Raw genomic sequence first — 15,052 nt, forward strand, 5'->3', positions numbered from 1 at the left:
ATGGTGGGGGCGGAGAGCAGGGGCGGGGGTGTGCGGGCGTGTGCCTCTTTTATGCAGCAGTTCTGTTTCTGGGGAGCTGTGTGCAAATCAGAATTCTGTGAATCACAGTTCCTTGGGGAGAGTGCCAGCGACGTTCCATTTCTGGTTGACTGGTGTATAACTGGCAAGCAGCTTTTAGTTCTAAGTTTCTCAGAGTCTGTTCAGTTCTCTTCCAAGTCGTCGGTCGTCTATAAACCGAAAACTAGGAGGATGCTTAATTAACACACCTGACTCCTAACTTACCTGCTTTGCAAGCAGCTTGGGTTTCCCCATGCGGGGTCGGCAGATGCTGCTGGGTGTGTGGCAGACACGCGAGTGTGACAGTGACATGGATTCTTGCAGCCCCAGCCTCAGCTGGGGGCGGAGATAAGCCAATGACCCAACAGGAAGGTTCAGCCAAGCCCCCACCTCTCAGAGCACAGGGCCTTTTAACCAAGGGACAGAGGGGCCTCCCAGTCTTACTGGGCACCATGCTGGCCGAGACTTTGCTCCCAGTCAGCTCCTACCTGGCCCCCTCTGCTTGGCCAGGCTGTGGCACCAGCCTCGAGAGGTAAACCAGGGCCTCTGTGGTGGGAGGCTGGGAACCACATCTCTGCCCACAGCTGCACACACACGCGGACCCCACGGGACAGATCACTGGGGTGGACACAAAGCTCGGTGGGAGCTGGAGCTTCAGGTGAGTGACCAGAAGTACCCAGGGATCCAGGCTCTGGCGAGAGTTTTGGATGCACAGCTTGCTGTCACAGATCCCGGTGGCAAGGATGCCTCCCAGGACTCCTCCACCTCCCTGAACCCCTGCAGAAAGCGGTGGGGGAGGGAGTCGAGCCGTTGAAAACCTGGGTTTTTTAGGAAGGAGGAGAGAGATTTAGCAGTAGGTTTTCCCTGGCTGGCTTGCCTCTTCGGTGCCGCTACTGGAGTCCGCCAGGGGTGTGCAGTCACACTGCAGACAGACTTGAGTCTGGGCCAGTGGGCTTGTGGTCTTGTGATGCTGGGGGTGCCCCTGGCTACACTTGCCATGCCTGCCTGGGGCTCGCCTCTCCTTGGCAGCAGGGATAGTCCCCTTACTAACTCAGCTTCCTCCCTGGAGGGCTGAGGTGTGGTGCATGGTCCTTGTGCCCACCCCTGCATTTAGCCAGGACGTGCCGTCTGTTGGTTACAACACCCCACCATGGGGTGACTGTGTCAGGAGCTGGGAGTGAAGGAGCAGAGCTTGGACCCCTGCCTTCTGCTGCCTAGTCCAGCGCTCCTTTGGTTTCTCCACCTGTCTTTCTGTACCCAGGGCTTGGGTTGTCATATCCTTGGCAACTTGGAGCATCCCTGGAGAGGAAGCAGCCTTTGACCCTGCAGGCAAGGGCTGTGGAGGGTGAGCTAACTTCCTAGGCATACCAGGGCACAGCAGCCCGTTTGGACCTTGGCTTTCTGCTCCTTGGCCTGTGCCAGTTGGAGTGACTAGCTCTCCAAGTCACCCTTCTTGGCTTCTCAGCGCAGGAGCCTGGGGAGGAGCCATCTTGTACTGTGAACTTGCCCCAAACAAGTCTTTCTGCACAGCTCACCTCCACACTTCCAGTTTTCCCTAAAAGCTTCCAGATCTCAAGGAACTTTTTCCATCCAAATGGACTCTCCCCTTGGGTCTCACAGCATCTCAGGGACTTTAGCAGCTGCCTCCCATTTGCAGCCTTCCTCCGGGAGAAGGGTCCAGGGTCCAGGGTCCAGGGTCCAGGGTCCAGGGTCCAGGAATCCCTAGGGCAGACCACATGTTCCAAAAAGACAGAACTAGGTTCTGACTAGAAAACTCCTTGCGGGTTTTTGCTGTGAGTTCAGGAAAGCCTTCTGTTCTTGAGGGGTAGGTTCAGGCCGTGACCCCTGGGTTCTGGGTGTAAGTAAGCCCAAGGGCAGAGGAGGGCAGGCAGCAGGGGCAGAAAGGACTGGAGGCCAGGCCAGGACTGGGCTTCCCCAGTTCAGCTCCACTTCTGTGGTTCTGCCGGCAGGAGACGATGCCTGCCCATCATCCCCTCCTACTTGCTGCCCCTGTCCCGCCCCCAGCAGGGCTCTGTGCCAGGTGACCATGTGGTGGAAAGAGAAGCTGCTTCCAGAAGTTGAGGAGGACCTCCCTGGGGTAGGGCCTGTGTCCTGCAGCAGGACGTGAGGATGGCTGGCATGAGAGTCTTACTTTTCTCCTGATCTGGAAGCTGGGAGGGGATGGTGGGGATGGTTGCAGTGGGGTGTGTGTGTGTGTGTGTGTGTGTGAGACGGAAGATGACCATCTTCATCACCCGATGTGTCTGAGGACTCCCAGATTGCTGAGGAGAACGGTTAGCTGCAGAGGCTAGGATAGCCCTGGACAGGGGTGTGGGCTGCAGTTCCTCAGCCACAAAGTGGCACATGCATAGTGCCCTCCATGTGCTGCTTCCTCCTCTGGCCACAGGCCTCTTAGCCTGCTTAGTTACTCCCGAGCCTTGGGATCCAAGGTCAAATGCCTCTTTTTCAGGGAGACAGTTCAAGGTCCCCATCACGTGCTCTCACAGCACCGTGTACCTTTCCATCCTCAGACTTACCACAGCTATAATTCTATACTTACTTGTCAAATTGGTTCTGAATAGGAAATACATTCACATGGTTTAAAAGTCAATCAGTGAATAAATAAAAACGTCTGCAATGAGCGAGCCATCTCCCTCCCCTGGTTCCCCATCCACCTAGGTTTTTTCCAACTCTGGCCACAGGTAACCACTGTTACTAATTTCTTTTCAGTGTTTCTTTTTGCACATGCAGGCAGAATGCAGAGGCTCAAATCCCTTCTTTTCTACACCAAAGGCAACATACTACAAACACCTTGCACCTTGCTTTGTGTACTTAGTGCATCCTTGGAGTACTTGGTGTACTGAGATACTCAGTGTCTCATGGAGACCATTCCATTCACACAGAGCTTCCTCCTTCCCTTTTTTCCAGCTGCATAGCATTTCATCACATGATTGTGCTATTCATTAGGTAACCAGTCCTTATTGAAGGAATTAGGCGTTTTCCCATATTTTTCTCTTTCAATTAAGCTTGTGCCTATGTCGTTTTATACCTCTGCCAAGCATTCTTCGGGATCAGTTGCCTGCTCAAGGGGTGTTTGGATCTGCAGTTTTTAATTTGCCCTGCATTGGACTTGTGCTGATGTAGCTTCACCAACGTGGTGGGAGAGAAAAATTTTGGATTTTTGCTAGCCTGGTGGGTGACATGTAGTTATCAGTTTCAGTTTCAATTTCTGTTTCCTTTATTATGAGTGAAGTTAAGTTTGTGTATTTCTTTTTCTGAGAACTACTGTCCTTACCCTTTGCTCATTTTCCTCTTAGATTTTTTTTTTTTTAAATCCCGTATCCGTTCTAGGAGCTTTTATAAATTGGGAAGATTTAGCCCCTATCTGGGATGTTGAGTTGCTCATCTGCTTTCCCAGTTGTCATTTGTCTTTTGGTTTTGCCTCTCGTGGTATTCCCACACAGAAGTTTCTGATTGAATGCGTCAGTCTTTCCCCTGTGGGTTCTGGGTTTCGAGTAATTGAAAGCCCCCATCCAGTCCTGACTTATAAGGAAATTTTCTTGTGTTTTCTCCTAGTATTTTATAGATTTATTATTACATTTAAACCATTGATCCTTTTGGAATTTATTCTGGCATTCGATATGCGGTGTGAATCCAACTTTTTTTTTTTTTTTTCTAGAGAGCCATCCAGTTGTCCTAGCACCAATAATCGTATAGTTCTCTTCCCTCTCTGGTTTAGGGTGCCTTATTTCTGTACACTAAATCCCCATATGAGTCTGTGTCCGTTCGGGTGCCAGGGCCTTAATTGCTGGGACTTTGTAATAGGTTTTAGTGTCTGGCACGCCTGGTCCCCTCATTGCTCTTCTGTTTCAGAGTTTTCTTGGCTGGTCTTGTCTACTTTTTTCACATGAGCTTTAGAGTCAGCTCGTACTGTTGAGAAAGAAACTTATGTGTATCTTTATTGGAATTGCTTTAAATTATAAATTTACTTAGGGGAGAGGGACAGGAATGCCTTTCTCTTTGTTGAAGTCTGCTTTTTGTCCTTCAAAAGTGCATTCGAGTTTTCTTCCCGAGGTCCTACACATTTCCTGGGAGGTATTTCGTCTTGTCTGGGACTACTATCAAGGCAGTCTTGCTTCCACTACATTTTCTCACCACTTATTTTTGCTTGATTTGGGATTACTGTGGGACTCCCCCCACTAGATGGTAAACCAGGAGGTTTTTTATCACTGCTGTGTCCTAGTGTCTGGCACAGTGGGGGTGGTAAGCAGTGAGTGGGGGAACCCGCGGGGGGGGGGGTGTTTAGACAAAGAAGGCACATGCTCCTCTGGGGGTGATGTCCCCCAAAGCTTATGCCAATGGGAGCCCAGAACTGCTGATCACCCTCTTTTCCCCCTTTCCGCCCACATCTGCTGAGCATTTTGGGAGATAGGCTCCACACATGACTCCAGACCAGGCTTCCCCAGCCAGGTAGAGATACAGGAGCAGGTGGGAGCTCAGATTTGGAGATTAGCACCAGTTCTGGCTCTGCCTCCCAGCGACTGTCTGAGGTTGGGCAAATGCCTTCACCTCCCTGAGCCTCAGTGGCTTGTCTGTTAAAATGGGGCTAAATAATTATACCTACTTTACAAGGGTGTAGTAAAGGTTAATTGTGTGATGTGTGTAGCATACTCGGCACAGGGCCTGGCACAGAAAACTCTGGCTATTGTCACTGTGTCTGTGAGAGAAGACAAGAGGGTTAGCACCTGGCCCAGGCCTCCTGAGTCGGCTGGCGGGCTGTCCGACTCAGGGCTAAGCTGGATATTCTCTGGGCCAATCATTTTCCTCTCTGGTCTCAGTTTTGTTTTGGTTTTTTTCTTTTTTTCCCCTAAGCTACCAATCCTGTCTCTTTCCTAACCTCTTTGCACGTCTGGAGAGGGTAAGAAGGATAACGGACAAGGTTGTCTTAGAAAGTAAAAACATGATACAGGAGGAAATCTGGTTTTCACATAGGACCAACAGACATTGCCCCACTTGTTGTGAGGCTGGCATCCAGATACGCGGTGCTCGATGGTGGACAGCAGGGCCTGGCGAATCCTCGTCCCCTACAGTGTTTGGTTGAAACCTTATCATTAATTACTGAACTTGTTGCTGAGAGCAGTGTGTGCTCTCCCCAAGGCCATCTGGAATCGTCTCAGGATTCAGTCTCCAACCAGCTGTGTGTCCCTGGGCAAGTCACGTTCCCACCACTCGCCTCCTGCTCCTCATCTGTAAAATTAGGAGGTGGGACTAGAATGATCTGTGAGGACTGCTGCTCCGTGCCCTAATGTTCTGTGATTCCAGCGCAAATAGATCTGGGCCTCATTAGCCCAGCACGCTATGGTGATCTCTGGAGGAGATGGATGTTTGGCGCTATCACAATTGTTAAAATAGAACAGGCTTCTGAACTGTAGCCAGAACGTAATGAATCCCATTTCTGTAAAACAATGATGATGACGAGACAAGTCGTATAGCAGGGTTTGTGGACGTGGCCAGCCCGTTTGGCCCAGCGTCCTCTGCAAGAAATATAAATGGGAGACTCTGGCAAAACACTTTAATGTGGCGCCTGAGGAACTTCCGAGCAAAACCAGGTGTGAGTCACTGAGTTGCTTCCAGTCTCCCAGGCGGTTGGGAGCGACGCTCCGGTTTATATCTGTGTTGGTTCAGGGCTGGGGCTTTCTTCCAGACACCTGTGCAGGTTCCAGACTGTCAGAGTCAGGAGGGGTGTTTGGGACCACTTAGTCGAGGGCCTTACTTTACAGATGGGGACCCCAGTGACGGGAGGGGAAGAGCTTGCTCAGGACTTGCAGCTGGTGGGCAGAGATCCATAGAAGCTTCTGGGCCCCTTTTGGCTTCTCTGTGGCTGGGACTGCACCCTGCTAGCAGCCCCCACCTGCCCTTGCAAGTCTGGCAGTTTCTCTCTTCCCAGATTTCCCTGCCAGCCCGTCTGGTTCCCTCTTCTAGAAAGTGTATTTAGCAATCTCTCCACTCTCGTCGTCGAGGACCTTGTCTGATGGGCTAAGGAGCTCGGCCTTTATCCCAGGGGGCAAGAGGGAACCATCAAGGGTGGTGTTATGAATATCAGTTAGTTATTGAGCCCTGAATCCTGGCAGGAGTTGGGGTGGGGCATGAAAGGCAATAGGAGGAAAGACAATGTCCTGTCTTCCTGGATGAATCAGAAGGTTCTAAGCAGGGGAGTGACCTGATCTGATGTGTAGCGGGTGAAAATGGAGAGGAGGCAGATGGAGACAGGGAGGAGGCTGTCCCAGAGCCCAGCGAGAGGTGGCGAGGCCTGAGCCAGGGCTGTGAGGCGGGAACGTAGAGGCCTTTGTTTTAAAGGTGGAGTCGCAGGACTCGGTGGTGGGTGACACTGGGGAGATGCCCAGGGCTTGGCTGGACTGTCCCAGCCTGGGACTGCCCAGGAGGCAGAGGTGCAGGGTGGGTGCTGCCGTTTGTCCTAGGGCGTCCTCATGGGGCAGCACAGCCTCACTGTCCAGGTGCCCGCGGCATCTGCTCTGGGTTCTGATGGCCCGTTGTCTGTGTTCTCCCCTTGCGTCCGCCCTCCCCTCACCCCCCAGGAGATCTGGAGTGATGTGGGTCTGGTCCTGCACGCCAGGGAACGGAGCGTGTGAGTGATCACGGAAGGATTGTGTGTGCACATGTTTAATCACTATTTTTGACCTGAAAAATGCCCCAGAGGTTATCTTGTCTCTCATGAACAAAGACGAGAGAGGAGGAGACAGAGAGCTGGAGGTCATGGCCCAGGTCTTCCTCCTCCTGTAACCCAGCCTTGCACTGACTCGTTCCTGTTTTGGGGTAAAGGAGCCTGGAGGTAAAAAAAAAAAAAAAAAAAAAGAATAAAAGATATGGCCCTTTCTCTTGAGAAGCTGTAATTGAATTGAAGGGACAAGAAGAAATGGGAAGCCACTAGGAAACAGCACAATAGCCGAGTAGACAACCCACGGGAAGGGAGTTTTAGAATTTGGGGAGTTCAGAGCAGGCCCTGGTAATCTGGGAAGGCTTCCTGGAAGAGTTGGGCCTAGACAGTGAGTGAGCATGGGGAGGGAAGATCAAGACAGCAGAGGGAACCGTGTGCACAGAGGAGCAGAGGCGGGAACCTGGCTCCCTCTGGCATCCAGTCTACCTCCTGGTATTCAGTTGCTGGGTATTCTGGGAACTTGGGTCCTTCTTTTGGCTCCTGCAGCATGGGACACAATGCAAGGTGACAGAGTGACCTAAAGGGACTGGGCGGTGTTTCCCAAGCCCAGCTCCTCTCCCCAGGGCCCCTCCCAGGGGATGGGAAGTCCATTGAGGCCTCCCTGGGTAGGACTTGTACCCTTCAGTCTCACTCTGAGTTTCTTGTCTGGCAGGCCCCTAGCTGGACCTGGTTCGGGGTTTGGAGAGCCCTGTACTTTCCCCAAGAGGGTCCAGAGGTTTGTTACTGAGGACTGAGGGGGAAGTGGCCAGTTCGGGAGGTAGAAAAGCCAGTTCTTGCTGGATGGAGCTGCTCAGCCAAGTGGAGGAGCTCGGGGAAGGTCAGAGCCCACAGCCCAGCTCCTGGCCCTCCTGCTTCCTCGGCTGAGCCTCTCCCTGGGCGGCCCCCATTCCCAGGGTGTGAGGAGAGTGGAGCCTTGTAAACTAAGGCTTTGGCCCAGGCTTGCCATGGAAGAACCCGACTCTGGCCCTCCCCTGGGGCTGGCCCTCCACTTGGCACTCTGGTCACTTAGGGGTTAAATCATTCCCTAAGCTTCAGCATCAGACCCGGTCCCTGGGAACCTGGAAGAGTGGGAACCAGCAGGGCCAGCCCCAGGGAAGGCACTCCCTAGAGAGAAAGGAGCTCAGAAGGACCCGGGCCTGAGGGCCAGCCTCTCCCAGCCTGGACAGGAGCCAAAGGGTTAACAAAAGCAGCGATGCTGATAAAATGCCCCAAATTCCCGGTCCTACCTCCAGTGGGGAGGGCGTCTGGCAAATGTCAACGATAAAAAATACATTTTAATGGCACATGATGCTGCCGCTACCGTGGGGCACGGCCCAGCGAAGCAGGTTTGGGGCCGCAACTACCGTGTGCTACTCCCAACGGCTTGGGGCCCAGCCTCCTGGACACTTCGCGTAAGCATGGTCCTTTGGGGCCACCCACCTCCCCACGCCCCGGCATCCTCAAGGGCTGTGGGTGCCTGGGGCCTCTGGCCTCCTCTGGTGTTACTTTAGGACTGGGTACCTTGAACTCCAGCCCACGATGGTGCCCCCCCCCCCAGGCTGTGAGCTTCCTAGGGTGCATAGGGTGGGTCAAAGTCAGGGTGCAGCTGGGTCTCCCCAGCAGTCCCCTCAGCAGGCCTCTGTGAATGAAGGAATGAGTACCCAGATGGAAAAGGTCAGAGTTTAACATTTTCCTCAGCTCCCCTCACCCCCACCCACCCCTTCCGCAAACCCCTGGGCTGCAAAGCTGCTGCCAAACATGAGAGGAGGGGCTGTGCGCCCACCACAGGCATTTCTAGGAAAGGCGGTTCCCATACTTGGGGCTGCGCTGGGAGCAGGGGGAGGGGAGCAGGAGAGGAGAGGGAGGAGCCGGGGAACAGTCAGCCTGCAGGGCTGAAAGCTGAGGCTCAGAGAAGTCGAGGGACTTGCCTGAGGTCATACAGGGAGTCAGTGGCACTTGGACTTTTGCCTGCAACTCAGAATTCCACCCACGACACTGTGCTGAGTTCACGGGGGGCTTTCAAACTGTTACGTTCCCATCACCACAGTGATGCGTCTGTAACACCTGCGAGGTCCTGGGACCGGATGTTAGCGCTGGAGCAGAGAGGCCAAGTGGGGCCCGTGGGGCGGAGGCTGGGGCCCAGGGACCTGGATCTTCACTTGGGAGGTCTGGACCTTTCTGGATTCAGTCTCGGTGGTCAGGCCCTGGAGCCTGGGATTTTAGGAGAGGGAAAGCCACCCCTGGGCCAGCCAAACGAGGCTGAAGACAAGAGGGTGGGGACCTGGAGCTCAGAAGGAGACCCTTCTCTTCCAGATCATCCTCAACTCCATGCACAAGTACCAGCCGCGGCTACACATCGTGAAGGCTGATGAGAACAATGCTTTTGGCTCCAAAAACACAGCCTTCTGCACCCACGTGTTCCCAGAGACTTCCTTCATCTCTGTGACCTCCTACCAGAATCATAAGGTACAGCCACAGCACCCCCCCAGCACCTGGCATTTCTGCCACGACAGAGGGGCAGCCAGCGAAGCCCCAGTGCGGTGAGGCTGAGGCAGGCAGCGCCAGCACCTCCGAAAGCCGCTGAGTCCCTCAGGCAGTGGGAGGTGGGATGCCGTGCAGGAGACAAGACCAGACCCAAACCCAGGGCAGAGGAAGTGTGGTTCCTCTATTCTGTTTTGGGGATGGATGGGGTTGGCAACTGTACAGACCAGGGGCATGGAGCTTGCCCTGTGCTTGAGTGTTGGGCCCCTTTGATGTAGAGTTGGATTCAAAGGTCAGATTCTGGGCCTGCAGAGAGAGGGGGAGGGAACAGGGAGAGGAGCCCTGGGCACTGCCAGCTGTGTGGGAGCAGGTGACCGAGGCCTCCGGAGGCCCTTCCCAGGGACCCTACCATGTCCCGGCCCACCTCCCAGCCCAGACTGACCATCCCAGACTGCCTCCTGATCCCATCCCCACACGGCTTTGGGGACGCTTTCACATTTTGTGTATTAGACCTGGCCGCTGGGGGAAGGGCCATAGGCTGTGGTGGGTTTTAGGCAGAAGAGTGACAGAGTCCGATTTGCACATAGAACCTGACGTGGCTGTTGCACTGGACAAGGTGACATTGACGGGAAGCTGTTACTGCCTGGCCTGGGGAGAGGATGATGAGGGGCTGAAGCCAAGGGGCACAGTGGGCGGGAGCTGGAGACAGGACCAGAGGGTCTGCCGCAAGCAGAGGGGATAAGAGCCAGGATGTGACTGGCAAGGCCAAGGAGGCCCCAGCAAGACATTGCAGGAGCTCTGAACGCACCTGGGGTGGGGCAGGAGGGCCAGAGGCCAGCCCGTCCTCTACTGTGTGTCCTCTCCTGACAGATCACACAGCTGAAAATTGAGAACAACCCTTTTGCCAAGGGATTCCGGGGCAGTGACGACAGTGACCTGCGTGTGGCCCGACTGCAGAGGTGGGGCTGCCCCGGCCGGGGGTGGGCCGGGTGGACGGGGTTCAGGCACGTGGACTCGGTAACCCATCTTCACTCTCTCCCTGTCTCCCTCTGACTGTCCTCCCCTCGCCTCCAGCAAAGAATATCCCGTGATCTCCAAAAGCATCATGAGGCAGAGGCTGGTCTCCACCCAGCTCTCATCCAAGCCTGACGTCAGCCCCCTGCACGGGGCTCACCAGGCACTCCAGCACTACCAGTACGAGAACGGGGCTCACATGCAGTTCTCTGCGGCTGAGCCACAGGACCTTCCCCTCAACACCTTCCCAGCCCAGAGGGACTCCAGCCTCTTCTATCACTGTCTGAAAAGACGAGGTAGCTCTCTCCTGGTCTAGAAGCCCTAGAGGGTCAGAGGAGGGTCCCCCCACACACTCCCCACCGCACATGTAAGCACGCGCACACACACACTCCTGGTGACCGTGGGGCCCGGGAGGGCCAGCCTGAAGCATTAGGGACCGTGGTCAGGCTCAGCGTGGGGATGTTGCTTCTTGCTTTTCATGCAGCCCTCGGATTCATTACAGACAGCTTGTGGCCTTGATGTCCCCAGACACCAGTACCCCTCCCCAGTCCCAGGTGTTGCTTTGCACCCACTGCTTTGAGCCCCTCCAGGGGGTGGGCAGACGACACAGAGTCAGCCAGGCTCTGCCTCTAGGCGTGGGAGGCGGCTCAAGCACAGTCCGAGGTTGTCATTTGTTGAAGTGACCTCAATCCTAACACAGGGGCACCCAGAGTCCTGAGCGCAGGCACCCCCACCTCATCACACCAGGATCTGCAAAGGCTCCTTGAAAGTGGAAAGGAGCTGTTGTGGACATAGACTGGGGTCCAGGAAGACAGGCAGCAGAACTGTCCATGCCAGTTTCTTTGTGAAGAAGAGGAGCCCTGAGCTGGGAGCCAGAACGTCAGTGCTCTGGTACCAGGTCTCGGCTTTTCCGTCTCTAAAATATGAATGATCATTGTTATCACAGGGCCACTGAAACTCTCCTGGGAATGGGTTTGGAGACTTTTGCTCGGCAGGCCCCTGAGCACCTGCTGGACCAGTCGCATTAGAACCAGTGGTCTAGCAGTTCTGGCAAACTGTGGCCTTTGAACCAGATCTGGCCTGCTGCCCACTTTTGTTTGGCCAGTGAGCTGTACAAGATGGTTTTTACATTTTTTAATAGTTGGGGGAAAAAAATCAAATGAAGACTATGTGAACATTACCTGAAATTCAAATTTTGTTATCCATAAATAAAGTCTTATTGGAACACAGCCACACTTATCTCCCTATTGTCTATGGCCACTTTTCTGTAGAGACTCCCTAGAGAACACAGAGGGCGGGAGGCCAAGATAAGCGACCAGACACGTGTTCTTAAATGTGTTGAATGGGCCGCTGCCCAAGTCCTCAGGCCTGGGTCATCCCTGGATCCTAGGGGAGGACATGCTGGTCCAGATAGTCAAGCCCTCATGGTGGAGGATGTTGAAAGACACACATACATGGTTCGGGGCAGTTAATGTCATCTTCCCCCAGGCAGAAGATTAGCTGAGCCTTAAATGTACAAGTCATCTTTTACTTATTAACAGTTCCATTTCTTAATTGTGTGAACCCCGTTATGTTGAAATCTGTGTGATAACAATCTGATGGGACTTCTTTGAGCATATTTAGGATTTATTTCCTCTTCTAAAAGCAACAGGGATGTGCCTTCGAGTAGCTTTGGCTTGCTAAAGCCTTCCTAGGAGTGGAGGATTGAGGCAGAAGCATTGTGGCTTTAATTTTCCGGCTAATTCAGAAAGATGTAGCCTCCGGGTTTGGCCTGGCAGTTGCCTGCAATTTCCTTGGCCAGGGTGGGAATAGCCTAAGAATGCCAGTGCACATTAAGGCCTCTTACCATCCCCAAGAGTCAGGGCAGCAAAGGATTAAAGCTATACACCGCCTGGCTAAACAAATCACTCAGTGTCCAGTGATGTAGCGTCCCCTGTGGCCTTTGAGCATGGTCCACAATCCGACCACTTCTTGGCTGCTGCCACCTTATAAAAGCTGTCGCTGATTAAAATGGTTCTGGGAAGTGCCATGGCTGCGCGGGGCGGGGGCCCTGAGTGACAGGGATAGGCTGTCCTGGCAGCTGGCAGGGGTGTCCTGGGCCCTGGGCTGGAGGAAACGGCTCTTCCTGAAGGTTTCTTTGTCTTCCAGCAGACAGTGCCCGCCACCTGGACTTACCCTGCAAGCGATCCTATCTGGAAGCTCCCTCAGCAGTGGGGGAAGATCATTATTTCCGCTCTCCGCCTCCCTACGACCAACAAATGCTGAGCCCCTCCTACTGCAGTGAGGTGACCCCGCGAGAAGCCTGCATGTACTCAGGTTCGGGGCCCGAGATGGCCGGGGTGTCCGGGGTGGACGACTTGCCCCCGCCGCCCCTGAGCTGTAACATGTGGACGTCAGTGTCGCCGTACACGAGCTACAGTGTTCAGACAATGGAGACTGTGCCTTACCAGTCCTTCCCCACGCACTTCACCGCCACCACCATGATGCCCCGGCTGCCCACCATCTCCACGCAGAGCGCCCAGCCGCCCGGAAATGCCCACTTCAGCGTCTACAACCAGCTCTCCCAGTCTCAGGGCCGGGAGCGGGGGCCCAGTGCCTCCTTCCCCAGGGAGCGCGGCCTCCCGGCTGTGTGCGAGCGGAAGCCGCCCTCGCCACACCTGAATGCTGCCAACGAGTTTCTCTACTCACAGAGCTTCTCCTTGTCCCGGGAAGCATCCTTACAGTATCATTCAGGAATGGGGACTGTCGAGAACTGGACTGACGGATGACTCCCAGGTCCCCTCCACAGCCCCAGGACCGTGTTAACCCAGTATTAACCTCCGAGGGTGGCCTGCACTACCATGAAACACAGGAAGGTATTTCACAGGGCGGGGAGCGTGCATGCGTGCGCGTATTTGGAGAGAATCTATCTTCTGACATACGATCGAGGCCGTGGCAAAGGAAAAAACTCGCTTGTCTAAGAAGTGGTTTTGGCTGCAGGACCTGGATCCATTGTTATGTGACATCTCTTGACATGCCCATGGGTGGGATGGGAGTGGCGAGTTCATGTGACTTCCTTAGAGGTTTTTATAATATAATCTTTGACTTACTCAGGGGCCAGGTGGCGAGGTCTCTCCTGCAGGGAAGTGGGGGAGGATTCTGGTTGCTGGGGTGGGAGGGCTCTCTGCACATCTCAGAGTCCTGGCCTTCTATCTGCAAGGGATGCTGAGAACCTTGTTTTGGCAGCAGGAGGCCCACTCCTTTGGCTTCCGGGGATTCTGTGAGACAACCTGAGAGGTGGGCTCAGCTAAGCCCCAAAGTGCGCTCTGGGAGGAGCGCTGTCTGCTCAGTTAGTGGCCTGGAAATCCATCCCCGGAGCACTGAGGTCTGAGGGAAGACTTTTAGTGCCACCTGATGGATATTAAAACATTGTTTTTTCCATCAGGAGGGTGAAAATGCAATGAATAGCATCTCTGGCATCATTCAGTTTTTCTTATAAAGTCCAAAGCCCCTCCCCCTCAGTCCCCAATGTACAATCTCTCACTCTCTCTGGTGCACAAGACTCAGCCTCCAGGCACCATCTGCGTCCCACCACCGGCCACTAGGAAACACACTTTACCTGGCAATGTCCCCAGGAGCCCACATTGGAGCTGCTGTCCGGCATCTCCAGAGGCTGTTCTGCTCCCAGAAAGCCCTCATCTCTGGAGCAAGAAGGCCCAAAGGAAATAAAAACAAGAATTGAGAAAACATTCATTTTTTTCAGTAAATTCAGCCTGTGAGCTCAGAGGAGCAAGGATAATTGTTCTCCAGGGAGGTGGATCTTGGAGTCCTCAGCCCATCTCTTTAGCATTGAATGTCCCCAGACCATCCATGTGGCTGGTGTGAACTCTGTAATCAAATTTGGGAAATCACTAAACTCTTTGCATGCTGAATAGCTATTTATATATTATATAAATAAATAAATGAAATAAATAAAATATATAAATATATATATCTCACAAATGCAGGCCACATGTCAAAATCAGCTTTGCTTTTTACAAATGAATAAACCTAATAAAACAAACGTTGGAGAGGGTATTTGGAAAGACATCTATTTAAATTTTTATTACACGTTTGATGTTAAAAAACAAATAATGGTTTAGATAAAACATATAAATAAATAAATAAATAAATAAATAATATATATATATATAAACACACAAACACACTACAGATTACACTTTATTAGAAGCCACGTTAGCTAACAGGATATGGAACTCCAAGTGTTTTGTTGTATAGCATGGACGTTTTATTTTACATATTGGAACATAAAGCCATTTACAACTGTGAAGTGTGTGGGTCCTCTTTGCTCCCTGACTTGTCGTTTCTTGGCTCAGCAATGGTCTCTGCTTCCCATCTGCTCGTATTATTTTCTCAAGGGCCAAATGGAGCCCTTAGTGCCTCGGAGCACGGAGTGAAGTAACTTAGGACCAACGGAGCAATTGTACCTTTGAGCAATTGTATCTCATGCTACTCCCCAGATGATGGGTCTGGATTCCAGGGCCCACAAAGAGCCCAGAAGGGCAGGGCACTATGCAAGAACCTGTCACCTTCTAGTAGTCAACACAGAACCTGGCCGTTTGGGGAAGGTGGGCTCACAGGTAGGGAGTTCTTGGTGGGGTTTGTGCAGCTGCTTCAGAGAAGGACCTGACGGGCAGGTTGGAGTCAGAGCCTGGGGCTTGGTGGAGCAGCAGTCAGATGTGTGAAGCCATCGGCCCCCAACCCCGCAGAGAAGGAGTCGAGGCCTGGCAGAGGCCACCGCTTGTC

The 15,052-nt window shown here is 53.3% G+C and overlaps 1 protein-coding gene across 3 annotated transcripts in view; it reads left to right on the forward strand.

Moving 5' to 3' along the window:
- Positions 1-14,549, forward strand: part of TBX4 (T-box transcription factor 4) — a 30,760-nt gene extending 16,211 nt beyond the window's left edge. For 2 of the 3 annotated variants that reach the window (XM_032498369.1, XM_032498368.1), the window contains exons 6-9: positions 9,086-9,238; positions 10,124-10,212; positions 10,328-10,563; positions 12,416-14,549. In XM_032498369.1, the coding sequence (XP_032354260.1) occupies positions 9,086-9,238; positions 10,124-10,212; positions 10,328-10,563; positions 12,416-13,035 (1,098 nt within the window). In that variant the 3' untranslated portion in view covers positions 13,036-14,549. The remainder of the gene's footprint in view (positions 1-9,085; positions 9,239-10,123; positions 10,213-10,327; positions 10,564-12,415) is intronic. The other variant, XM_032498370.1, reaches the window with a different exon arrangement.
- The last annotated feature ends 503 nt before the right edge of the window (positions 14,550-15,052 follow it).

This window comes from Camelus ferus, chromosome 16, assembly GCF_009834535.1.
Source record: "Camelus ferus isolate YT-003-E chromosome 16, BCGSAC_Cfer_1.0, whole genome shotgun sequence".
Classification (NCBI taxonomy): domain Eukaryota; kingdom Metazoa; phylum Chordata; class Mammalia; order Artiodactyla; family Camelidae; genus Camelus; species Camelus ferus.